Source organism: Styela clava, chromosome 6 (assembly GCF_964204865.1).
Source record: "Styela clava chromosome 6, kaStyClav1.hap1.2, whole genome shotgun sequence".
In the NCBI taxonomy this organism is placed as follows: Eukaryota; Metazoa; Chordata; class Ascidiacea; order Stolidobranchia; family Styelidae; genus Styela; species Styela clava.
In genome coordinates this window covers 9,849,748-9,875,818 of record NC_135255.1, presented here as the reverse complement: position 1 = coordinate 9,875,818, position 26,071 = coordinate 9,849,748, and the positions used below count along the sequence as shown (strand labels likewise).

The window sequence follows — 26,071 nt, the reverse complement described above, 5'->3', positions numbered from 1 at the left end:
TCTACTTCTAATGATGTTTTTTCAAATGATTTTAATCAACTTTAACTTATTTTTATGGGATTTTGTGGGATCACATTGAAATTGATCCGATAGCCTGCATCAAATTACATCTCTATATCCAAGTCTGGCTTAGGTGTGGTACATGTGAAGTGCAACCCAATATGAAATGCGACCGACATCTTACCGATTATGCCCATAATCGCATATGGTGGATTGTGTGGGATGATGCGTTTGAGAATACAAATTGTTTCTACTAATTTTATTGCCACTATCTTGTTCAGGCTTCAACTGAATATTGAATTTTTAATACTAAACATATATTTATTATCAACGTTTATTATTTGTTTTAAACGTTATACATAAATTTATTGAGGTTTTATTCTAACAAGGTAGAAGACGGAGAAAAGTGAACATTCAAACAAAAAAATTGCATAAATATTCTACTCAAAAACTGACAGTATCACTAGTGTCAACTCTTCATCGGAAAGTCTATCAATCAAATTAACGCTTATCAAATAGTACAGAAACAATATTTCTTAAAATAAATTGATGAGAAATTATAATTGTAAATGAATTAAGTGAGCATGAAATCTAATTATTTAATAAATGTTTTTGCTGATTTATGAAAATCCATCACGATGTTAGAGTATTCGAATGTTAAGGTTGCCAGTCGGACTTCAGTTTTTTTTCTGTCCCTAAGGCAATAGTTGTTATGGTGATAGTCTCAGACCCGTTCCCGTGAGGTAGAGTCAAGGACAGGACTGAGATTTGCTGGCAGTGGTACACCCAGTTGTTCTAGAAATCTCAAATATTTTAGCCGGTATGGATGCCATGTCCTGAAATTTTGCAGCAGTAAAGACGTTCCTTTCCATTCCAGCCATTTGTATAAGTTCTTCTTCCGCCACTCTGTCAAGTTTCACACCGGTTGCCAGAATCTTATGATAGAAAATTTTTTGTGTAATTAAACATGAACAGGAAAGACTGCGCGCTGCAAATTCATAATTTTTAGGCGACGCTGTCAAAGTTCGAAGTAGTTCGAAGATATATTGTTTACTTTATCCCTTTTGTGTTGGTATTTCAACAATTCAGCTGGCTACGAAATTGGAATGACAATGAAAAGTAATTCTTTCTGAGTTACTCACACACAAACAACCTTGTTCAGTGTTCAGGTTGGAAACATCGTATAATGAAATATACTTGAATTCATTGCATGAAAAAATGATCGTTTCAGTACAAAAATTTTGTTCACGCATTCAGCTAAAATCACCAATTCATACCTATATAATTCTTTTATGAGCTATTGATTCAACGGATGCAAAAATATATAATTTTACGGATTCTGCGCAAGTCATCAGTTATTTTGTCTGATTGAAGGTAGTACTATTTACCACACAGCGAAAACTTCTAGTATGATCATGCGCGGCATTTTGATGTGGCACAAAGCGCATACGAATCGCTATGACGGGTTTAGCTAGTTTGATTGGAATCTTTAAACAAATACCCTCTGGCGGTTTTTATGTACGCAACGTTTTTTTATCGATGAAGTAACCTGTCGAACGTACAGGTTCAACAGGCTCTCGTTCGAATTCGCATAATTTATTTCACGGTGATGCGTTATCGTTAGGTTATTCAGTTCATATTTTTTCACTTTAATAATAGTAGTCTTGTATATTGAATCATGAATATAAAAAATATCCGTTACTGTGTCGATTAAAGTTCTATACTGGTTTAGCCACTGCTATAATAAAAAATAATGTCTTTTGGTATAGTTAATCGAGTCGGTATTATTTTATCTAACATCAGATAATTGCAAGCTAGGCAAGAGAGTGAAAAAGAAATCTCAACGATACTCAAATAGTATTTCCATCCAATTTATTACAAAAAGCCTGTAATATAAAATTTCAGTTGAAGATAAAATGTGTAAAATGAGCCTTTCCACTAAAAGTGTGAGAGTAAATATCTACTACTCACGTTGACACCTCTGTCGCGAAGTTGCCTAGATGCATCACGAACGTCATCTCTCGATCTTCCTGATGTCGCAAGAACAACGAAATGCTCTCTTCTTCTATCAATTCTCTCGTAGATGACGTCGTTTACAAAGTCAAGTGCTCGCCCAGTGTTGGCCACTACAATATGAATATTGTATGTATATGTTATACAATATCACCCCCGATACAGATTCCATAGCATGTAGCCTTACTTAATTTTACAAATCAAATACAATCGACGGATTTTTATTAATTTACATTAATTTTTTTTAAATTGTTGCTCTAACCGTTCGCACATTTCATAAGCATATGCAACATATCAACTTGTTTAACCAATGTAACCAAACCCTTGGCGGTAAAATTCATACGTTTGAATCTGTGTCACTGAAAAATTAGTATTAACTGCTATTGGGACTCTTACTGTAATGATACTTGCTGGGCCTCATTCGTAATTTTATAGTACTTGTAGTAAGATTCAGCTAAAACATTCCTAATTGCTATACCGATTGATGATAGTCTTTTTTGAATGGCTTGTGATTAAATTGGACATGAGCGCTTGGAATTCGGTATTGCGTTACACTCATATTTGGCTATTCGAATTTTACCCGTAGTTGATAGTTCGAATATTGTATGCAAAGTTGATCAGAAACAATTGTATTCACACACTACTACCGTTGGGAAAGCGCGTAATATTTCAAACTATTACCATGTCCACCAAAATGCATGTTCTCTAATTCTGACACCAATTCGTCCAATTCATTTGGATATCGAAGTCGACGCATCGGTATCAATGTTTCTTCATCTATATCATCAGAATAAGTCAAGGCAGCAAATCCGATGTCTAGTCGAAATCTAAGCATCGGAGCCAGATACGATCGCGTGAAGTCAACGATGTATTGCCAATCGTCACGTGTTTGAAACGCGGTGGTATCAAATACCGCTGTGATTTTCAAGCGCCTAGAAAGAAATGTAAAGAATGTACGTTGTAAAAATATAACTTGTAGGACTTAATTATGGCAACGTTTCATGACGCAAATAGATCCGAATAAACACAGTACACCAAAAAATACTATAAACATATAACCTTAGAAATCAGTGTTAACGATAATAATAGTTTTTCATAAGTTATGCATTAGAGAAAACATTTTAACGTTGCTTTGCGCGTTACTTCAATTATTATTTCACAGTTTCTATACATGGTCGGAGGAAGGTGTAACAGCCGCGCTAGCCTACCTGTTAAACAAACATCGTACGCAGCAGTAATACTGTCGTCTGCTCCAGTTTATTGTATCGAGACATTCAGTTTCTTCGTATCGTTTGGCTGTATAACGATCAATACATTTAAGATTGCACACAGAGCCGATTTTCGTTCCATCGGTACAGTTGATCTTGCCGTGTAAAACTGTTCCAAACTCATCACAATGGCTGCGTTTACACTCCGGAATAATCTCGCTCCACCTACCGTATTGATCATTGTCTTCGTCAGCTTCGCACACCAGAGGTCGTTCTTGAGTCAATGCATGCTTTTCTTGACAAGAGAATGTACATTTCGAACCAAAGTCGTTTCCATTTGTGCAAAGTGGAGGGTATCCATTGTCAGGTGGTAACAATTTTGGTTGACATGTTTTTTTGAGACACCTAGGTTCTTTTTTTGTCCATTTTTTCTCGATATTACACTTACTTATCGTTTCCCCACTCATTACTGGTTCATCGCCTACGTTGGGAACCATGTAGTATGCATCACTTATGCATCGGTATGTGCACACTGTGCCTACTCTGTATTCTGAAACCTTGTATCCTTTTGGAGGCGCACAATCTTCAACAACAGTGCTTTTGTCATATTTCGTGACAGTACATTGCCCGAGTCTACATGTCGGCGTCGGGTCAGTCCATTCACCAATTGCATCACCGTCTTGTTTAGAATCTTGGCAAGACATGTACGATTTGCCAATTAAGTCGTATCCATCTTCGCACATGAATACACAAAATGTGCCGCGCATGAAGTCGAAGGTAGAGCAAATTCGAAAGCCATTATCAGGGAAAGGTTGCGGGGGGCATTTTATTGAAGTGCATTCCGGTTGTTTATTCTTCGTCCATTTTCCTATCGATGTTCCGTCTACTGGTGGTTGACAAGTGGATGTTTGAGTTCTTTCAATGCCTCCATCGAGGTCGTAATCTTCCGCGCACATAAAAGTACATACGCTATTTTTAGCATTGCCGTTAGTGCAGCTTAATTTCTGGGTTCTGGTCTCCTTGAACTCTGGTTGACACGTGATAGGACTGCATTCGGCCGCTGGACGTGACCATTTTCCGATATTGTCTCCATTTTCGTCATTCTGACACGTTGATTCCATTGTTGGTTGAGTTGTATCATCCAAGTCGTTTTGTGAATTGCATGAAAAAGTACAAACACTGCCGAATCTATTGCGACTTGTGCAAACCACTTGACCACCAACCGGATCAACGAATGCGGGTTCGCATTTTATCTCCGAACATGTAGGGGCATCTGCACTCCACTTTCCAAACGCATCGCCGTTTCCGTCATCTTCACAAACCGAACTAACAGACGTTCGGTTTGTTTTATCCAAATCATAACCTTCGTTGCACGTATAGGTGCACACGCTTCCTTTGAGGTTTTCTTTTGTGCAGGATACCTTACCATAAGCGGGATTTGTAAGAACTGGATTACAAATTACTTCAGCACATCGAGGAAATGTTCTGGACCATTGTCCCTGAGCTGAGCGACCCGACTGAAGGCATTCTGAACGTTTGCTTCCTATTAAATTGAACCCTTCCTTACAGCTAAATGTACACGTGCTACCGAAATTGTAGTTGTCTGTACAAGTTTCTATTCTGTTTGGATCGTTTTCCATGTTTTCACACTGCCCCATCTCACATCTAGGTTCCGGGTTATTCCACCTACCGCTGTTAGCACATACAGAGTTTGCTTTACCTTTAAGATAGTAATTCGCTTTGCACTGATATGAGCATTTAGATCCTTCATAGTTGAGGTCACTTTCTTTGGCAAATTCTAATGCGTTTTTGCATTGTATGAAGCCATTTGTTGGGGCAACTCTTGGCGGATCACAGCGTACAATGACCTTTTCACACACTGGCAACTTTTCAGGGTTCCAACGGCCTTTTTTACTTCCCTTTGACAATCTTAACTCTTTGAACTCTGAATCCCCAGAACGATGCTACTCTCTCACCCTGACCTCCCACGGCGTCGCATCGATTCGACGCGTTAAAAAATTGTAATATCCCTAATTTTGAATCAAAATAACTTCTAAACCATTACATATCAGATGGTCTGTAATATATCATATAAAAGCTTATCTAGTCTTTTATTTTTAACTGGCATTATTTTTCACGAGATGTTTTGATGAGATGTGTAAGTCTATTTGTAGCCCCATCTACTATTTTTTTGTATTTTGGTAATATTTAATACATTTCTTAGAAATGTATCATCAATATAAGTACAATTTTGAAAAGTATACAAAATTACCTTTCGGAGGATATACGTATGACTTTCTTAACATACGCATAACTCATTTTATTGCAGAATTTGTACTATCGATTCAAATGGTTTGCGAACAAAATTTATCAACTATTTGACGCCAAGTTTGCGTAAGGACGCAAAGGGCGACGGCGACATTGTCGTGATAACGTTCATGCGACGTATCGTGCGTAACTCTTTGCGTGAGGTATATTGCGCAATTGCACATCTGGTCGTTCACAGCTTGAGTGCAGATTGTGGCTTCATTGCATTAGTATCATATCCTCGGCCGCAGATAAAACCCTTTCAGACGAATTTTGATCGAACATAGTAAAATTGCTAGAATATAAAGGCCATTTTATATACGTTTACTATTAGGATATGGGACGAAAATGAATGGCCAAAACGAAATATTTGATCCTCATGAATTTATGAGGTTCCGCCGGAAACATCAGGGCTAATTATTCACCGTTAGATATCATGAAGATTGAATAAAAAAAAAACTGATAACGGGTACACGGAAGACATGGTGGCACCAGTAGCTCACCTGGTCAGTGTTTTACATTTTGCAGCCTCATTAGATTTTCGAAATTACTGCATATACGCTACATTCCTGATATCGCTATATTTACAATGGATTTTAAAAGAAAGCTTTGTCCAGTTGAAATATTGGATGGTATTCATCTATCAGAAGAAGAAAATATGGCACAATAAAACTCAGCAATGGCGCTAAACAATGCATCCATCGATATGTTCCATCATTCTGTTTTTAAAAATCCTTATTTTGGCTATTCGTATTTTTCATATCTTTATGCAATTAAAACGGCAATAACACTGCGTATTGTGTGTTTTAGTCGAACCGATGTAATGCGTAAATTTCCCCGTGTATCGTTTACAAGTCGTAAGTCGCTTCACGAGTACGAACTTAAGTAAATGACGTTACGAGCATGCGAGGAAAAGTGTTTCTCGTATGAAACGTAAACGTGCTACGTGCCAACGTAATTGCTTAACGTCGCTGCGTAACGACGTAAATGTGTTAGGTCGTTATTTACGTCACCTTGACGTCGCCTCGATCTTCACGAATCAAACAAACAAAATCACGAATAAAAATGCTTCTAAAATTTGGATGGTGCAACATAAGTTCAATCTAATGGTATCACTGGAAAGCTATCTTCAAATTCTACAAATTTTGTCGATAATGTACTAGGTTTAATCGAAAACAAATTGAAGTTTTGTCAATTAGATTTGAGCAATTTTCAGAAGTTTTTTATGCTTTTTAATTTTGCCAATTTTCATAAGATGATCACAATATTTTATCTCAATTTTAAGATTATACTTAGTCCTGTAGATTATCTTTCACACGATGTAAAACTTGTCTAAATATAATAAATGGTTCGCGAGATATTAGGTTTCAAAGTTGCATACCTCTTACGGGATGCGAAAGCCGCTAAACCGGCTTTCAGCGTCAGAAGACTTTCTCGGGAAAGCCGGTTTAGCGGCTTTCAGGGTTCAAAGAGTTAAGCACCTTGCCTTGTTTTTGCCTTTCATTTCGTAGCCCTGATGACATCTGAAGAAACATTGTGATCCGAAATCGATGTCTACTGGGCACCTGGTTTGGCCGTTCTTTAATTGTGGTATTCTCTTGCATGGTGCCGGAGCTGTGATATAATGCGTTGTTTTTTATTTGCAATTTGCTACTTCATGGTAGTCTACAATGGCAAATAATAAGATAATATAATTGGGCATATTGCTAATTTGGAAGAATATCACGCGGGTTTTTTTGTACGATGTGAATCATATCATCTTCCAGTCAGAGTATTCCAACTGGAAAAAAGTTGGAATTACCTTCGACGAAGAGTATTTAGTGTACAGTCAATTGAATGAAATATTTACGTGGCAAACATCCAGATTCTTTAGAATTACAGCCAGAAAATGAGCAACAACATCTGCAGACCATGTTTTTAATTAATCTTTTTCTTCCACATTGATTCTTATCCTTGTTCTGAAATTAAAGAAAATTATATTTACATAGGGTCATAAGTGAAAGCAATTTACTCGTGGACCATGTAGTCCGTGTATTTATCGCAGAATTAGTATGTTTTTAATTTCAATGTTATAAAAAGAAGTATAATTCTATACGACAGGATTGTTCCGGATTCTCCCAATCCGTCAACGCAAACCAGGTGCACTCATCCTACTAATTCAGCTAAAATTGGTTGATTCTTATTCGACAAACTCATTTCTATGCATATATGTCAGGTTTTCAGGTCACGTTTGTTGGAGTGTGTTTAACATTGTGTATTTCTGAGTAATTTAATTGATATTGTACTTTATTTGACCTCACTTCATTTTTGCCCTTAATAGTTTCAAATTAGTTAGAGAAGTGTAGGCCGCTGTGATCAATAATAATGACACGTTTGCACGATAATTTTTATAGCCATTATTTACGCGCGGGATGCTTTATACATTTAAAGCAGGAATGCAAATTATGCAACAATCATATTTTGCTTAGCTGAAACTTTGTTAAGTTTGGAGACTCGGTTTTCAGCTCCAAGACCGATTTACTATTAATTGATGCAATCACAATATTTTGTCAATACAAATTAAAAATATCTATATACTGAGCTTGATTTGCATTTTTTTTTTGAGGAAAAATATTTACACCTATTACCACTACCATTTTGTTCACATCAAGCTCAAAGACCTCCGCCATTTAAAATCGGAAAAATCTTCCTTGAAAAAGGAATACAATGAAGTAATAATTCGGACGGCATCGCGCTATTATTTTATCCAAATAATGTATTGATCTAAAGATTAGGAAGATTTTTCCATCGCTCCGACGAATGATATGTGAATTTTCCCAGGTAAATTTTCGTTGATAAATTGACTTTTATCAATATTGATAAATCGTGTAATATGCTCAAACATATGCGACTTCCAAGTTACCATAAACTATTCGTAAATAGCTAATGAAAAATCAATGTGAATAGTATGTTAATATTATTGGAGATCAGTGTTCACTATTAGCGCACTTTTTTCCGATTTTGAAGAGAAATAGCACTTTTTTCCGATTTTGAAGGGAATAAAAATTCAAAGTTAACAAATATTTTCGAGTATTAAGTTGACAAATAAGTAACATACTAGTACTTTTGTAACTCAATTCTGCATATATATCATAACGATATTTACCGGAATTCTAACCTATGAGATGCAGACATAAGAGATAAAGCTTTTGCATTAACGGCAAAATTCTTGTTTATAATATGATTATTATACAAGCACACCGATTCCGCTTCTCCCGCAAAAACGCTCCGCGTCTTTGAAACCAGATGTTGGAATACTACCAGTGCCTTTCTTTGAACGAAAGTGGTCATGTGACTATCAATGATATCCTTGAATTCAAAATGACTATAAAAGTGTTAGTAAAGTGTTATAGTCACTTTGGATGTATTGTGACCAAAGTGCACGATTTTCAAATCAGACGAAACTTTTAGCAGCATGTCACAGATTTGCAAAATCACCAAATTCACAAAATACCATTAAGTGCCATTTTATTGTAATCACAATGTTGAAAGCACGTGGCATTTTGCGATATTTACACAACTATTTCTCATTGATATGCGAGTACGGGTGGGCAAAATTCAATATTTTATTGAATTGAATATTTTTAACCAGTACGGAATAACAAATATTTTTGGAACGTCGGTTGAAACATTAAAAAATCGGCAACAAAGCCTTTTTACTGGTTAATTCCGTTGTAATCGCTAATTGTTCTTGTCACCGATCGTTTTGGCGGCGATATCCAGGTTTTGCTAATCTATATTCCCGCCCTCTCTTTTTTACAAATATGAATTCTTGCGGGTCGGCGGACATCGAAGTTTTATATTTCGGGTTTACCCGTTTGTTCACATCGGCAACAGCTGTTGAAGACATTGAGGACTCAAATTAACATTTGCGTTGGCTTTAATATTACCTATCAAGATTTGTAAATTTACGGTCCCAATTTTATGCGAATGGTAATATTATTGTCGATACCGTGATGCTGATATTTATTAAGACGATAATTAACTTTCTCATGTTTTTCTATGGTGAAAAACTTGGCAAATCTGAAATTGTGCCAATCCTGAATGTTGATTTAAAATAGTGATTGAATAATTCGGCAATAAAGGCATTTCTGCGTGATGGTCATAGGACGAGATAACGTTAATGAACAGCACTTCTTTTACAGGATATTTTACGTATGCGACTTAGACTTGATGCTGAAAAGATTGGACTTGAGTGCTTTTTTTTTCGAGTGCTCGAGTGCCTAATAGAGGTCAGGCGCTAATTGTAACTAATTCCCTCAAGTTTCAACATGTTTTCAACAAAACAAAACCCCGGCGATAATTATAGCTAAAATGTTACCGAGCAATTCACAATTTTATTTATGGAATTTGAAAATTCACCAGTTTCTTGACGATATTGATAATGTCACGCCCTAATTATTAGTGCAAAAAATACTCCCCTTCTTCCGCGGCGGTTTGATGGGTTCTTTGTTCCAATCTTCAGAAATTTCTGACACGGGGGGATATAGAATACTGAATCTGGAGGGTTGAATCCCTGTCGACTTACTGGTGATTTTCCGTTTTGGAATGCGTGGAACATTCTCTATTTTAAATTAAATGACGTTTCGCGGGCTAGAGTTCTCCCCGAAAATGATGTGTACCAGACGTTAGTTAGACGATAGATAAAACATTAGATTAATATATTTCATGACGCCCCGTTTTTGAAAATACAAAATTATATCGCAAAAAAATGCGTTTTGATACATTTGGAATGAAACATTATTTACGGTTAATTCAGATCATATTTTACTCTTCATAACACCCGGTATCCGAAAATACAGTTATATTGCGAAAAATGTGTTTTGTTACATTTAAAATAAAACATTTTTGCGATTAATTTAGATCATATTTTATTTTTCAGGACACCCGTTTTCGAAAATACAAGGTTATATCGCAAAATGTGTTTTGTTACATTTAAAATAAAACATTTTTGCGATTAATTTAGATCAAATTTTACCCTTCACGACAATCCGTTTCCGAAAATACAAAGTTTTATCACAAAAAAATGCGTTTTGTTACATTTATTTTGCATTCCCAACAAAATACATATTTTCCCTAATTAAAGTCGTCGATGAATCTGTTCCTGTCGGTCAAGCTTGACACACGTTTGGACGAGTGTGGGGCGGTGTTTTGGTCGACGATAAATTAAAAAGTTGCCACACGTTATTAACTGAAAAATTAGATTTTATAATAGAAGTGAATTTGTCTCAAGATGGTATTTTACGATTCTTGCCCACAGAAAATAAACACGCTGACAGCCTTGGTTATAATTGATATTCGTTTAGTTTATTTTACACTATTAATAAACGCGCCACACCAAGTGCGGCCATATAAATTGCAGTCGCATCGGTATGGACTGTATGTTTTTGGCGCTCTCACATTAATTATAATTTTCAACAAAACAATACCCCGACGGTCATTGAAGCTGAATTCGTTACCGAGTAATTCACAATTTTATTTACGGAATTTGCAATTTCAAAATCTCACTCGACGATTTTGATGATGCCATGCCCTAATTATTACTGCTTAAACGCCTCAAAATACAACAAATGTAATCATTTTCGACGATAACAGACGCAACAAAACGAAATTCGCGATTGTTGCGACTCTCTCTTGTTTACAATTTTAACATCCCGCCGGCCATGTATGGTCGAATAAAATGTTCACATATTCGAAACTTGACTTGGCCAAGGATGGAAGGGATCACTAAAGAGCTAATAGAAAGTACATACGCGAGGGTATGATATTAATATCGAGAATATTTGTGAGCATATCACAGGACGGAAATATTTTGCACCCGGCTGTTTGTTGGCAGAACAACGATACGCTAAAGTTAATTGCTCGAATACAGGGAAGTATTTATTTATCATCTCACTTGCGAACATCGAGGTTTGGGCGGAATTGTACGATCATGTTGTCTTTCTTAAATAATAACTTTTTCAAAAAATGTTCATTTTACTTTTGCGTCTTTATTATATGTCAGGTTATCATTAATTTTAAATTCGAAATTGTCCGAAATACTCCAACAAGTGTATAAGTACAATAATAATAGTACTTACCAGGGAAGTTTAATACACACGATGTGTTAAGGGCGTCGTAACTCCCGTTTTTTAATTTGATTGGTTTACATTCTGCTTGTTGAATTCGCTTGTTTTAATTAAACATGAATTCGCTCAAAGGGAACTCGGTTAACGGAAAGGCTTCTCTTTAATTCATAATATTAACCGGAGGAGCGCTTTTTCGAGTATCTATGCCGTGTTAAATGGGTTATATGAAAGGCTAGAGCACCTAACTTGTTAAAATCGGCAAAAGCACTTTCGCACTTTTTTTTTCAACTGCGAAGCACTTTCGCACTCATAATTCCCTTAGAGTTAACACTGTTGGAGATATCAATAACCTAAAAATCCAGTCGTTGGACTATTGGTGCATTGATACAAATCAATAACAGTTGTGTCATAATATCAAAGAAAAAAAGGACTGTCACGAAGATCATTTACTTTCGACGTTCGAGGTACAAAGTCACACTAAAATGTCACCCGTCTTTTGGCACAGAAAATTTTTTCCTTCGGGTTTCGTGCAAATTATAAACGAACATGACCTATTGATTTTAGAAATGGATACCAGTCTGTCTATTTAAAACAGTTTTTTGTTATTGTAAGACGTATTTGGTTACAGATATGCGCATTTGAAATACGTATCATCGTTCATAGTATAATGTGATATGCATAACACAAACATAAGTGATAAATACATGCCCATATATATATATATATTAAGGTATTATCCAAGCTTTACTCTTCAACATCTGCAATAAATTCTATGTTTTGTTGAAGGTAGCAGTTCACGACACAATTCGCCTCAAATTTTCAATTGATTTTCTTTCCACTGACCTAGGGTATTACGTCTTTGACCCGGATAATTGATTGAGCAAAAATTAAATTTTATCAAAAACTTTCTAGTCACCTGTTTGACTTCCGTTTCGCATGCTTTGGCTTGTTTACATCCTTTTGTAATGAGAGGTTTACCTTGTGCAGTCCTGTAGTCATTTTGGCATACCTGTTTAAAAAGACATAATATGGGGAATTTCTATATTGTAGCCGAGTAAGGAAATAATATTTTAATAGGACTGACTAAAAATCATTAATTTGAAGAATTAAATTTTGATTGGATGAAAACGTCTTGTATGCCAGTTACCCATTCTATTTCGATCATGAGGTTGGTCAAGTTTTTGTGTAAATCACATAGTATTATGTCTCTAATTTCTGCTTTGGGTCAGGATTCAATGGCGATATATCTCATAATCGAAGAAGAAATACCAAAAGAATGACATTGACAGTTTATTTCTAAAATTCTTAGTATTGCATTTGAAATTGTCATCAGAATAGAAAATAGCCCGCTATACGTAAAATAATTTTTTTTAGGTAAACTTCAATAGAACTTACATCGTCAGCGTTTGGACATTCAAGCATCTTTCCGTATTGTGCATGGCATGCTTTCAATGTCCTTTTCCCATCACAAACCCAACATTTTATACCTAGAAAAGCAAAACGTTCGCTTAAATCATAAGTCGAAATTGAAGAATAAGTGTTGTTAAGAAAATCTTAACAACTCGAGATTGACTAAACGTGAATGGAACGTATTGGTTCTACTAATGTCTATTCAGTAATATCACTTCACATTATTAACAAACATATTTAAAAAGAATAATAATTATTGGCAAAATATCGCAAATAAATTTTTTCAAAAAGAAAACTCGAAAGCAATATTTGCGAATGTGATTACGGCGAAACCACCATTTTTTGCATTTTACTCATATCTAGGTTTCACTTTAGAAAACGAACATTTCATTTTCACGTTTTCGTTATTTTTATCGGTGTTCAAACACACAGTAAACTAACCAAACTTGATGGTTTGGCATTTTTCATGCGAATTGAAAGTCAAAGTCAGAACATGACATCAAGTGTGCGTTGATTCCCGTATTTATCACACAGTTGTTTTATTTATGCGCCCCCAAGTATTCATTCGACGTGTTACTCCGGAACATTTTAAAAATTTCATGTCATGATCCAACAAGCATGTAATTTTAACGATTTGCTTATTTTCACTATTGTATTGTCTTGTTTAATGATTTCTGTTATATTAATTCAATAATTGACTTTATGCTGGGTTATTCCACTTACGTGTTTCATGATGAACAGGAAGTGAAATTCGCGATTACATATTGGCAGATTATTGCACGGAATAAAGTTTTCTAGAATTCCCGGTATTTAGAAATTATCGATCTGAGGATAATGCAGTATGCACGGCCGCCTGGTAGATCTAAATATTGTCCTCCGAAAAAATTATAAAACCTAATTATATTGTTTTAAAATGATTATGATCCATAATAACTAGTTTTGATACTGATTGAATACTCGAAACACTGGTGCAATATGATCGTGTTTTGCTTTTATTTGGTGTTAGTTCATGTCAATTTTTAACTTACCTTGAACCGTCTGTACAGCTACTACAACAATAAAAACAAACAAGAAGATACTCCTCGCAATAGATGCCATAATTATTAGTTTATGGCTATAACTGCAAACAAAATGTGATGAATTCAATATATCTTCTTAAATAAATATTCTGTAATTGACACTCAATTTAACGATTAATGACATATGGTAAGAAAAGTTAAATTAAAAACGCACATCATTTTCGCATTCTGTAAATCATGCTTTGACTTCCCACCATATCTTTGCCCTCTAAATTGGAATCGACAACTCAACTTAATCCTTCCAAATGCACTCGGTCGGCATCGTGGAACAAAACTCGTCATTTTTCATGTGATAATATATATGAACAACAAATACCTATTGCTACATACCTACCATACGCTAATGTCGCTTTAAGAATATGTAACTAAACACTTGACAAAGTTGTCGTGTGGCTTTCGCGCAACCGCGAATTTACAACTACCGTGACTATGTCACTATGCTTCATTTGCGAAAGTTTCAATTCTAAGAATAGAGATAAAACTAAGTTGTTGATTAATATATATATTCAAACAAAAAAAAACAGTCTGTTTCGATGTTTCTATCTCTTTTAAAAATATTAAATATTCATTTTTTTTACTTCATCAGGGTTCGAGTTTCCTAAGCATATCTCCAGCTAATCTGTCACGGACAAGTCATTATAATTATCAGGTCATTGTTTCATTTCCCTGACTGGACACGTGGTCAACTTGTCCCGTTTCAAATGGTTTACGTCTCTCGCCAAATTAAATCCAAAGAAAAAAAATCTGACCGCAGCTTCTTTAATGGCAACATCCAATTAAGCTGTTGATATAGATGAGGCCGTTAACAAGACAATATATCATTTTTCTACTCTGCACAAGGTATGCACTGTTTGTTTGAACTATATAAATATGAAATATAAATGTGAAAAAAAGTCATAAATATATCATTGTCGTTAATGATCGCCATTGAAAATTACTATTTATTATTTTTTTTATATTTATATTAAATATTTAATCGTTTTCACTTATTTTTATTTATACTTTTCAAACATAAATGACTCATTTAAAAATTAGGGCGGGTTCGCAGATTTCGTATCTGTTACTCTATGCCTATGGTTTACACCTACATGATCCCCGTGCCTGTCTTTGGTAGGCCGGTCGCGCCATTACGGCAACGGCAATATAACCTTTCGACAATGTGACTTTTATGTATTGGAACCGAATGAGAAATCATTTCATTTTTAATTTGACCTTTAGAGAATGTATTTTAATATTCAGTACTAGTGACCACGCGACATTTGTCAATATATTTAAAAATTTCCTGCGAATTACCCGTTTAGAAACTTTCTCCACAGGCGTATATAGGATTTTAACATTAACGATTACAATGATTAGGTTTACATGTGAATAACACAAAATAAACTGTTCACTATCATACTACTATTCTCAGTTAAAGCGGAAACAACTATGTAAATGCCACGCATTTGCAATCTGACATTGACTAGTTTTAATTAATATGCTCCAATCATTTTCAAAAGAGTTCAAGTTTCTTCAGTAATTTTTAGCTCAACCAATATTGTATAAAGTTTCGTTTGCTCGATCTTGCTGCATACTAGGGATCGACAAAAGAATGTCCCATTTATAAAGTTTTGAAATAATAAATATAGATAATAAAAAATAATTATACAGTTTTATGCGTCCTTCCTTTCTTTCTAGTTTTCTAAACATTTTGAAATCTGTATGTAATCATATTGGCCATCATGATAATCCCGGATATAGAGTATGTATTAATTTTCTATTAGTTCTTTTTGTCCGGGGTTTTTTAATTTCTTATAATCATGTCATATTTTGTGCCTTCGAAGAAATGAAATTTAATAACATAATAGAAATCGTTGTTCGTTTCATGGAAAAACACTTCGACCAGAAACAGAATAAAAGACGCAAAAACTGCAATATTACACGCGTCTGACGAAACGAAATTTCAAAAACAGGTTTAGAATACTGACATGGTGACATAAATATAGTTGGCGTGGACGAATTTGAATCGGATTCACGCAATGATAACACTACGTCATTGCGGCACGGGAACGTGATATACGATTTTGTTAATTAATAAGTTATTGTTTTATCACAAATACTTGACATCGCACCATACATGTTTGTATTGGTTACATGAAATGTCATTGGAACAATCAGCCGATGTGACGTATTCCAAATAGGCGTTATTTTTTGTAACGGGTATTGTATGAATACGAGTTGAAACTTTCTCCAACACAAATATATGTAGTTGTCTGTAAAAAATTACTGTATATAAATTGGATGATCATGAGTATATCGCATCGCAGACTGAAAAATTCATAAATGTTTACTATTAAAAGAAGCGCCGTATACAAAGATGTAATATATCTTATGTTGCTGCCACTTATTAGCAAACTCGACTGAGATATTCTGAAATGGATTACATCATAAGTTCTGGATTAAAAAGACACTGGTCTATTGTTTGAATATTAGCGGTAGAATTCTATTTCACGATGCTTAGATAGCGAGGCCAAATTTCCTCGCGCATAACATAAACCAGTTTTATATGGGCATGTGTAAAGTCATGAAAGATAGAACCTATTTAAAAAATATTTTTTGTTAAGGTTGAGTTTAACTAATAAAGCGAAATTGTACTTCTTCAAAATTTGTGTATCATCATAATAGTTTTACTTCATACAATGTATATATATATACCATGTCAACGCGTGGTATTGGAATTATATCAACTAGTCATATTGGTCATACAAATCGCCTTTGTGTGTGAAAGAAAGTCTTCGAAGCGAATTACCGACCTGACTTGGTAAATTGATAAAATTAATAATAAGATATTACAGAATAAATTGAAATCATTTATCCTACCCATGACCTTTCCATATTTGAATGTTCAGAATATTTTGTCTACGATTGATGTCTTTGAAATATAAATAATTACTGACTTCAAGTAAAAATAGAATTTTCAGTTTAAATTTGTCGCACGTCCGGATTAAAAAGTAAATAATAAGTTAAACATTTTACATTTTAATTCATATCATCGAGAACGGGAATAACTTGTTTCGTCGGACACAATTGATCAACGGTCAGTATTAAAATTGTACGTCTCGTCTGAATTATTAAACACGTTAACGATACGTACTGTCCAGACAAAGAATGTGATTGATAGAGGTGGATGAAGTATAGTCTGGTATGGAAATCATTGAAACTTTGTTTTATTCAAATATAGTCCTGTTGTTTTCTTTGTAATGAGAAAATAATTTTATTTTAAGTATTTATAAGACCAATCGGAATTTCCAATGTGTTGCACGGTGTAGTTACCGACTGTAGACTGTATTTTGTTTAACAGCCAAATGCGTAGCGGGGGTCATTCAAAAATAATTCCATGCATCTCTGTATATACGCGTATTGGCGTATATACTTGTTTACTTTAATGTTGTTTGAGACATACACAACAAAATGTATTATTTTAAATAATCAAACAAATTTCTATCAAAGTTAAGAAAAAAATTTATATGTCATTCGAATATTTCGATGTTGAAATTTTCGATGTTACTAGTCGGATTTTAAAATACCTATTGCTATTTACTTTTTTTGCCATTTGTAATTATTAAATTACTCGTTAATTCCAATATTGAATAATGTCATATATTTGGCTATAAATCTACTGCTATAATGTTCAACAACTTAGACTAATGTATTGATAAGTATTAATTGAATATGCACTTTGTACAGTTTTATTATTCGATCTTTTTTGCTCAAACAGCACCTTATCGATCAATGCCAACACAGATCATTGCGTTAATTACATGTCTGGACTCTAAGGTCGATTGTCAGCTTCCAGCACGCTTACAAAAGTAGAAATCTGCACGTTATGATTTATAATAGTAAAGCTATAGTGAACGTGTCATCATTAAATATCAGTATAATTAAAAATATATAACCGAAACTTCTTATGTTGGATTCAAATTTCAGTAAATTGAATTCTAGCTTTCTATAGCTTATTATGTCGACTCAGTACGGTTGATTGTTCACATTATGGGTGTTAAAGGAAAGCGGTATTAATATTGAACCTCTCTTTCCTACCGATCAATCTTTACCACCTGCTGGTAATAAAGCAAAATAGCGCCATTTCAGTTCTAACGAGTCAGAGAGTAAATTTTTGTTAGACTTCCACAATGATGCTTTTTTCATACGAAGAGTTTTCATTCAAATCATCAATTCAAAATAAATAACTATCGCTCTTCGATTTTTTAAAAGGTCTAAAAGTGAATTTCCTTTCGGAATTGACTTCTTTTCGAACGATATTGAACTTTACTGCTACGTTACCTAAACGTGAGCTCGTTTTTTGACCCAAGAGTTGGTGTTTGAAAAGTTAATATTTAGCAAAAATACATATAAATCAATTTCCGTAATTATTTTTTTTTTTCAAGTTATTTCGGTGAGTAGTGTTGTAAATTTATATATTTAGTATATATTACAAATTGACATGACGATTTTTTTTTCACAGTCACAGAGGGAATATGACTTTGGTATTATTAACCACAAGACTGTTTCATTTAAATACCAAATTCTTGTTTTTAGGACGCAACACAGACAAGTGCCAGACTAGAATATTGGACTTTTAGTCTGACGAAAATGCGCCAAAACTGAAAAAAAAAACATTTTATATAAGTTCCAGAAACTTTAACAACTTTTTTATGATCTTTTTTTAGAAAATCGAAAAAAAATTTGATCTTTCTGAAGCCAGATAAATCTGAATTTCCTCTCCGCACAAAAACTAATCAAATATGGGTATATAAAAACTAAATTACACTATTTGAATTTTTGTATAATCGCTATACATTTCCACCTTAGACTGTCTTCCACACCTTTCGCGGGGAATATTGTCATAGAACGATGTTGCAAATTTTAGTTTTATTGTTCCGATGAAACATGATATAAAATAATTTCTTACACCTAAAGAGATAGCAACAATGAGACCGAATATATATTCATGACATACATCAAAAATTTAATTGATTAGAAAAGATTATACTATCTTATTAAAGTGATTTCTTTACTAAGTGATTTTAATTATGTTTATTGTTATACTGTGATCGCTGGCGACACCCCTCGGATGTATTTTATTGCCAAGTCATCTTTACGAAGAAAAGAGTGGAAATGGGATAATGCCTGGTCTAATTTTGTGCACCAAACAAGTGGAAGTTGAAGAATGTTGCAGTTGTAGAAGAAAACAAGTGTGATCTTGCTCAATTCTCATAACTCTCATATTCAAATATTTTATAATACTTGAAATACCATGAGAATCATTTTTGCAAATCTTGAAATTCTATTTTTGTCCTGCATCTAGTGTCACTGTGAGATGAATATGTTCAACATTGACCCGTGATGGATTGTGACTATTGTAGGAACGTTATGAGCAATTTTGTGTCTTGCTTGCAGCTGTGCAGCCTGTCTCTCGCGATATTTCGAAAATCTTTGCGGGCACGTTTCTTAAATCTTGTGGTTTTCTCACCGCTAGATAGTTACGTTCTTTACCAGCGATCTGCAACAGTTGTGCCTCCGAATCTTTCTTGCTTTGAATGCCGATGACTAAAATCTACGTAAAAGAAAGTAAATAGATTACCAATAACGTATGGGGTATTGTCATTCTTCTTTTTTTGCGTAGCCTGAACATTTATGCCACCCGCAACAGGCACCCGTCATATTATCATTTTCATGGAAATGCAACCACAGTAAATCGTGAATTCCCTCATTTACGAATTTCTGTGTTTTGACGAAAGCATAATAACCTTATAATGAAGTTGATTGACTGAATTCGGACGTTTCATGGGGAAGTTAAATGCCGTTTAAATGTTGACATTTTTCTATGAACTTATCTTCCATCGCATCTTTTAAACTAGCTAGATAGTGTGTGTATTTTAAAGTTACTCTTACATTTATATTTTTCTCTCGGAGTTTCTTTGCAATTGCCGCTGTTTGATCTCTTGATCTTCCTGTCGTTCTCAAGATAACGAAATGTTCTCTTCTTTTTTCCACTTCAGGGAATACTTCTTCGTCAATGTATCGTAAAGCCCGACCAGTATATGCAGCTAATATATAAATTTTGCTTTAATTAGAAAGATGTAGCCTTAGGTTTTTATCGTTTCGGATTTATCGGGTTATATTTCTTTCTCATATCTGCTTCAAACGGGTATGTATAGTTACTGTTATAAATGGCGCCTAACCCCAGGCGTCTTGGTAAAGATAAATATCTCTATTTTGCAAAATTGCACTACTTGTATTCTGGTTATATTACCCAGATACCAATGTGACTTCGCGCGATATTTAGAACGACGCGTGTGAACCATTTACGTTCCATACACAACCATACGCAGTACATTTGTGAAACGGTAATATTGTCTTACCATTGTCTTTCAAACATTCTTTGTCGCACATATATTCCAAATCCGCAGATACTTCACTCACATCCTCTCGGTCTCTCAATTTTTTCATCTTGATCAAATTAGAGGTGTCAACGTCTTTCGCATAGTTGAAAGCAGAAAACTCAATGTCGAATCCGTACCGTACCATATAAGATAGATAAGATTCCGTAAAATCAACCATATATTCCCAGTCAAGCTTTGTCCGGAAAGCTGAAGAATCGTAAACACCCAAAACCCTAATTCGTTTATTGAATAAACATCGGACGCAACAAAAAAATTGGCGGGAACTCCAGTCAATTGTATCAAGGCATGCTGTAGTTTCATATTGCTTTGTCGTGTAACGATCTTTACATGTGAGCTGACACACAGATCCGATTCTTGAACCCTCTGTGCAATTTAGAGTACCATGTTTCACCATTCCAAAATCGTCGCAATGACTGCGTTTGCATGTTGGCAATTCCCCATCCCATGTTCCATATGCATCATTGTCGTCGTCTGCGATGCATTTTATAGGCCTAGGCTGGGTTAGCTCATATTTTTCTTTGCATCTGAATACGCAGGTTGATCCAATTATATTTCCATTTGTGCATTTTGGAAAATATCCATTGGTTAGAGCTTTGGGCACGGGAAGACATATCTTTTTTATACACCTCGGTGCCGGATTACTCCATAAACGTCTATCGGTGCATGATGCGAGCACTTCATCTCTGAGTATTGGTTCATTGGTAAATTCATTGAGCATGTAATAACTATCATCTTTACACGTGTATCGGCATTGGGTGCCCACTCTGAATTCTAATACATCATACCCTTCCGGGGCTGTACAGTCCCGTACAACAGTTCGGTCGTCAAATAGTATAGGTGGGCATTTTCCAAGACTGCATTTCGGCGGAGGATTAGTCCACTCTCCTGTTGTGTCGCCATCCTTTTCAATATCTCGACAGGATGTTTGTGCTTTTCCTATCATACGGTAGTTCTTATTACAAGCAAATTTACACTTCGTTCCAATTATATAGTCTTTGTTAGAACACTTCGTTGTTCCATGTTCAACAGGAGGTAATGGGGGGCATTTGATAATGCTACATTGAGGTGGTATCAAAGTCCAAGAACCTTTATATGACATTGAATTAGTGCTTCTGCATGTTGTGTTGATTACTCCAACTTGTGAACCTTCAAATGCGTATCCTCTTAAGCACTCAATTTTACAAGTACTGCCAACACTATTTCCTTGCGTGCATGTCACTATTGAATTGATGAGTTTGATAGTATTAGTCTCACATGTTACAGGTTTGCAATCAAAAGCCATTTTCATGCTCCATTCGCCAAATTTGTCATTATCTCCATCGTCCTGGCAGACACTCTTTAGAGAGCCAGCTGTATCGTAGGGAGCAACATGATTTTTGTCACAAGAAAATCTACATACACTGTCTAGCCAGTTCTTATTTGTGCATTTTACTTTCCCATTTTTTGGATTTTGGAATGGAGGATTACACCTGATTCTACTGCAAGTAGGAGGAGGCTTCCGACTCCAGTCAACAGACCCTTCTTCGACGTCCACGTACTGGCATGTTGTCAATACTATTTTTTGTATTGTATCGTCCAAATCATATCCTTTGTTACATCTGTATTGGCATACGCTTTCCAAGTCAGTGCCGTTCGGGCAGGAGACTTTGCCTTTCTCCGGATCATCTAGATTTGAACATTTAATCTTGTCACATCTTGGTAGACCTTGTGACCAAAATCCGCGTTCCGATCTACCGAATTGATTACAATCAGAGAAGTCTTTCCCGACCAGCCTATATCCGGGCTTGCACTTGAATCTACAACTGCTTCCAAATTTAAAACCACTCGTGCAAATATTAATTCTGTTCTCATCTGGGACTGGAATTCTGCATCTTCCGATCACACAAGTCGGTTGTATATCGTTGCTCCATAGTCCATTCGATCTGCACTGCGATAGTTTCTTTCCTTTCAAATAGTAATTTTGCTTGCAAGAATATACACATCTCGTGCCTTCAAAAGTAAATCTTTTGTACCTTGCAAACTCTCTTGAGTTTTCACATCTGACAAATCCATTTTGTGGATTTGTGCGAGGTGGAAGGCACTCAATGAACACTCTTTTGCAGATTGGTGGCTCAGGTGACCATAACCCTTTCTTTGGCTTGTCAGGATTCTTCACGCAGGTTGATGTAGGAGGGCCTTCTCTTTCGTATCCAAAAATACAACGATATCTACATTTTGCGCCAAAATTTAGCTCGCGGTCACAGAACACTAGTCCGTTGATTGGAGCTCTAGGTTTCTTGCACGGGGCCGGGGCTGTAATAAGTAATGCGTTTTATTATTCCGTCGATACGTGGACATACATGCATGTACAAACTAAATCATGTTCTGATTAACGAACAAAAACAACAATAAAATAACTTACGAGGAACACATCCTGATACTTTTCTATTACACCCGTTTGTTTTGCAGCAGCATCTGCAGGCGTTATTTTTCCCTCGACCACATTGATTTTTATGCTATAGAAAGTAAAAAAGAACTCAAGCTCCATATGCTTGCTTTTTCTATGGTTATTTTTTACTGATACTGCATATTTTCTGTGGCTTGGGTCAAATTTGGTTTAATCCCGTCAATCCAATTTTATCATACGTAAGTCTGTCCGAATCCGAACTAATTCCTCTATAAAGTTTATTTCTCTTTTTTGTGATAATAAAGTTTAATTGCTATTCAAAACTTGGGCACATACAAGTTTTCACCCAAAAAAATTGATAGTCATAATAAATTTTTTGAATAGCTCTACCAATGAACCATATATAGAAATTAATAAAAATAGCATACAAATATATTTCTAAAAATGGGAATTCAAAAAATATTAAACTACGAATATTTCCACTTAACACAGTTTTACGGGCCTCAAATATTCGCCATGGTACACAAGTTGCAATTTTTGACAAAATATGTTTCTACTCGGAACCTGTTTTTTCACCCAATTCTCGGTAAACCGAAATTCCCAATGGTAATAAAAATACACCTTACCTCTTTTTCTTCATTCAAACAAGCTTGCTCCTGCTTACATCCTTTTATAAGCAGCGGCAAACCAGCCCTAAATCTGTAGTCGTTTTGGCAGACCTACAATCAATAAATAGTACATCGATAATATGTTTATTTTTTCACGAAAAATTATATTCATATCTCTTACATCATCAGGGTTTTGACATTCGAGCATCTTTCCATACTGCGCATAGCATTCTGAAAGCGATCGTTTGCCGTCGCATGTCCAGCATTTCAGTCCTGCATTGAATTCAAACTTTGGTTTTACACGGCTTTAATTAGAATTCAAATTATTTTTTATTTATACAGTATATGTAAATATACTATGCACAATATATACCCAGTATCATGGCTTCATTGGATCAACATGTTGCCCCCAAGCAAGTGACCGCTTGTGAATCTTTTTACGGTAATAATAATATTAATTGGAGCAAACTACATAAATAACGCGCACCCTATTGTTTCCGTCATGACAACTTTATTGAAATTTAAGGAGATGATAAACTGCCGAATTGTTGTCAGAACAGATGATTTGACGATGAAGTACATATCTAATCATTCCATACTTAACCAAAATAAAGCTATTCTAAAATTCGTAGCAACAAATATTCTTTATCGATGTTCGTGTATTACGCAACCAGGTAAGTAAGTAAGTAACGATGCATCAGAATTTATATTATACCTTACTGAAAAATTTTAACGCGTTAACGTTCTTACCTTCAGTTAGTTGTACGTACACCAAGAGTAGGAGTATCCCCCTTCTCAACCCTCCAAATTCATTGAGCATTAAGGTATACATATTAAGTTTTAGCCCTTGTTTGACATATGAAAGAATAAAAAGTTCTCAAGCTCAGATATGTTCTGTGCAAATCTGAAAAAATGGACCTGAATTCACCTTTTATGACGGTTTTGCAGTTCGAATTTATTGAAATATGACACCGAAAATTGCTGCAATTATATACTAAACCACGGTTACCGTTGAGTTTTGAAAAGTGAGTAAACTGTATTGAATAAATAAGTAAACCGTTTATAAGTAAGTTTTTATATTGTATTCCAACGAAAGGTAATTTTGTTAAGCTTAAAAATTGGAAAAAAAATACACTGTCACTTAATTGGATTAAACGATGTTACTCATAGTCAACATGTTCTGAATTGTGCGAAATTGCAAATAAGCGTAATAGAAGATGACAAGTCAAGACAAATAAAGATATAAATTACGTATTATTATGTTTCATAACAATATTGCTTTTGCGCGCCGTTACAGGTCAAAGATATGTTACGTTTAAATTTACGAGCTGAATAATTTTAATTCTGCGATTGATTGCTCGGAATGCTATTACATAAATTCCACGTACACTCAAGAAGTTTTATAAGGCTGTAAAAATTGCTCCTAAATTTTGTCTTCGCCTGATAAAAACGCTATATTTGTGTTAAAGTCCTAAAAATGAATATTAATCCACTATCCGTTTATTTTTCAATCCAATGTTGATTATTAGCATTGCCTTCTTAAAACTTGGAACAGATGTTCCTTTTGTTTTGGTGTTATCAACTTACAGAATACTGAACTCGAAGGTACCTGAGCAAGTGCGCTATTATGCGCAGCCCTTTGCCATGTTAATAAGTTTCAATATCTATCGTGACTGACCGCGACCTTGTCATATGGTACATGTTTATATACATACAATTATATATACGTAAAAATAATGATTTATATGTCTGGTAATTTATATTTATTTATACATTAATGTTTAATTTATATAATGTCACATTGACCTACGCATGCAACACGTTCCTCAAACAGAGCGGCATGACTACAGTGAATTTTATTTTCACCTGGCATCTAAAAAGGGAAAATTCCATCAATTTTATTGCCAAAAAATTTCAACGAAAACTATTAAACAACCGGAAGTACTGAAACAAATGATATGTTTTATTAGAAACTCTACTTTGGATGCTTGCAAAATTTACCAAATGTAACAGCCTACATTTCGATATTCAGCCTAATTACTATAAAATTTTGCATGACTCTATAACTGAAGACACCGTATCTTTACACTTCGACGTATTCCACTCGACTTATTCCACCAGGATGTTAAATTAAAATACTAAAATTTACACTGAAATCCAACGAAAAGTAGACATCCTATTGGGGGGCAAATCAATTTCATTGACAACTATATACCTCATTTTCTGACTGAATTCTTTTCCATTACGCGCTTTTTTATATTACTAATAAATACGTAGGTAAATATCCGAAATTTGAAATCAAAGATAATTTTATGATACCACACCTTCTATCATATATTCTATAGTGTTGCAAAACCTTATCTTATCATCATTTGATGACCACGCGTAACAATTTTAAAGCATTCGACAATTTTTCGATTTCGATTGTATCATTATTGTTATTAAACACGTCCGTTTTCGTTGTTAATTTCCTCAAGGCGTAGAGAATGGAGAAATTGCGATCGTTCTTG

At 34.8% G+C, this 26,071-nt stretch overlaps 2 protein-coding genes across 2 annotated transcripts; both read right to left on the bottom strand.

Annotated features, from left to right (window-relative positions):
- Positions 1-320: 320 nt before the first annotated feature.
- LOC120331313 (P-selectin-like) lies at positions 321-14,161 on the bottom strand. The gene is made up of 9 exons (XM_039398385.2): positions 14,074-14,161; positions 13,031-13,122; positions 12,552-12,644; positions 7,378-7,486; positions 7,006-7,142; positions 3,222-5,155; positions 2,695-2,945; positions 1,972-2,126; positions 321-935 (listed from the first exon to the last, which is right to left on the bottom strand). Exons 1-9 carry the CDS (start codon positions 14,141-14,143, stop codon positions 750-752), a joined length of 3,027 nt encoding a protein of 1,008 aa, XP_039254319.2. The 5' UTR covers positions 14,144-14,161; the 3' UTR covers positions 321-749.
- Positions 14,162-18,242: 4,081 nt separating this feature from the next.
- LOC120330678 (P-selectin-like) lies at positions 18,243-24,726 on the bottom strand. The gene is made up of 7 exons (XM_078113635.1): positions 24,312-24,726; positions 23,743-23,834; positions 23,580-23,672; positions 22,969-23,062; positions 20,526-22,859; positions 20,056-20,210; positions 18,243-19,717 (listed from the first exon to the last, which is right to left on the bottom strand). Exons 1-7 carry the CDS (start codon positions 24,391-24,393, stop codon positions 19,532-19,534), a joined length of 3,036 nt encoding a protein of 1,011 aa, XP_077969761.1. The 5' UTR covers positions 24,394-24,726; the 3' UTR covers positions 18,243-19,531.
- Positions 24,727-26,071: the final 1,345 nt, after the last annotated feature.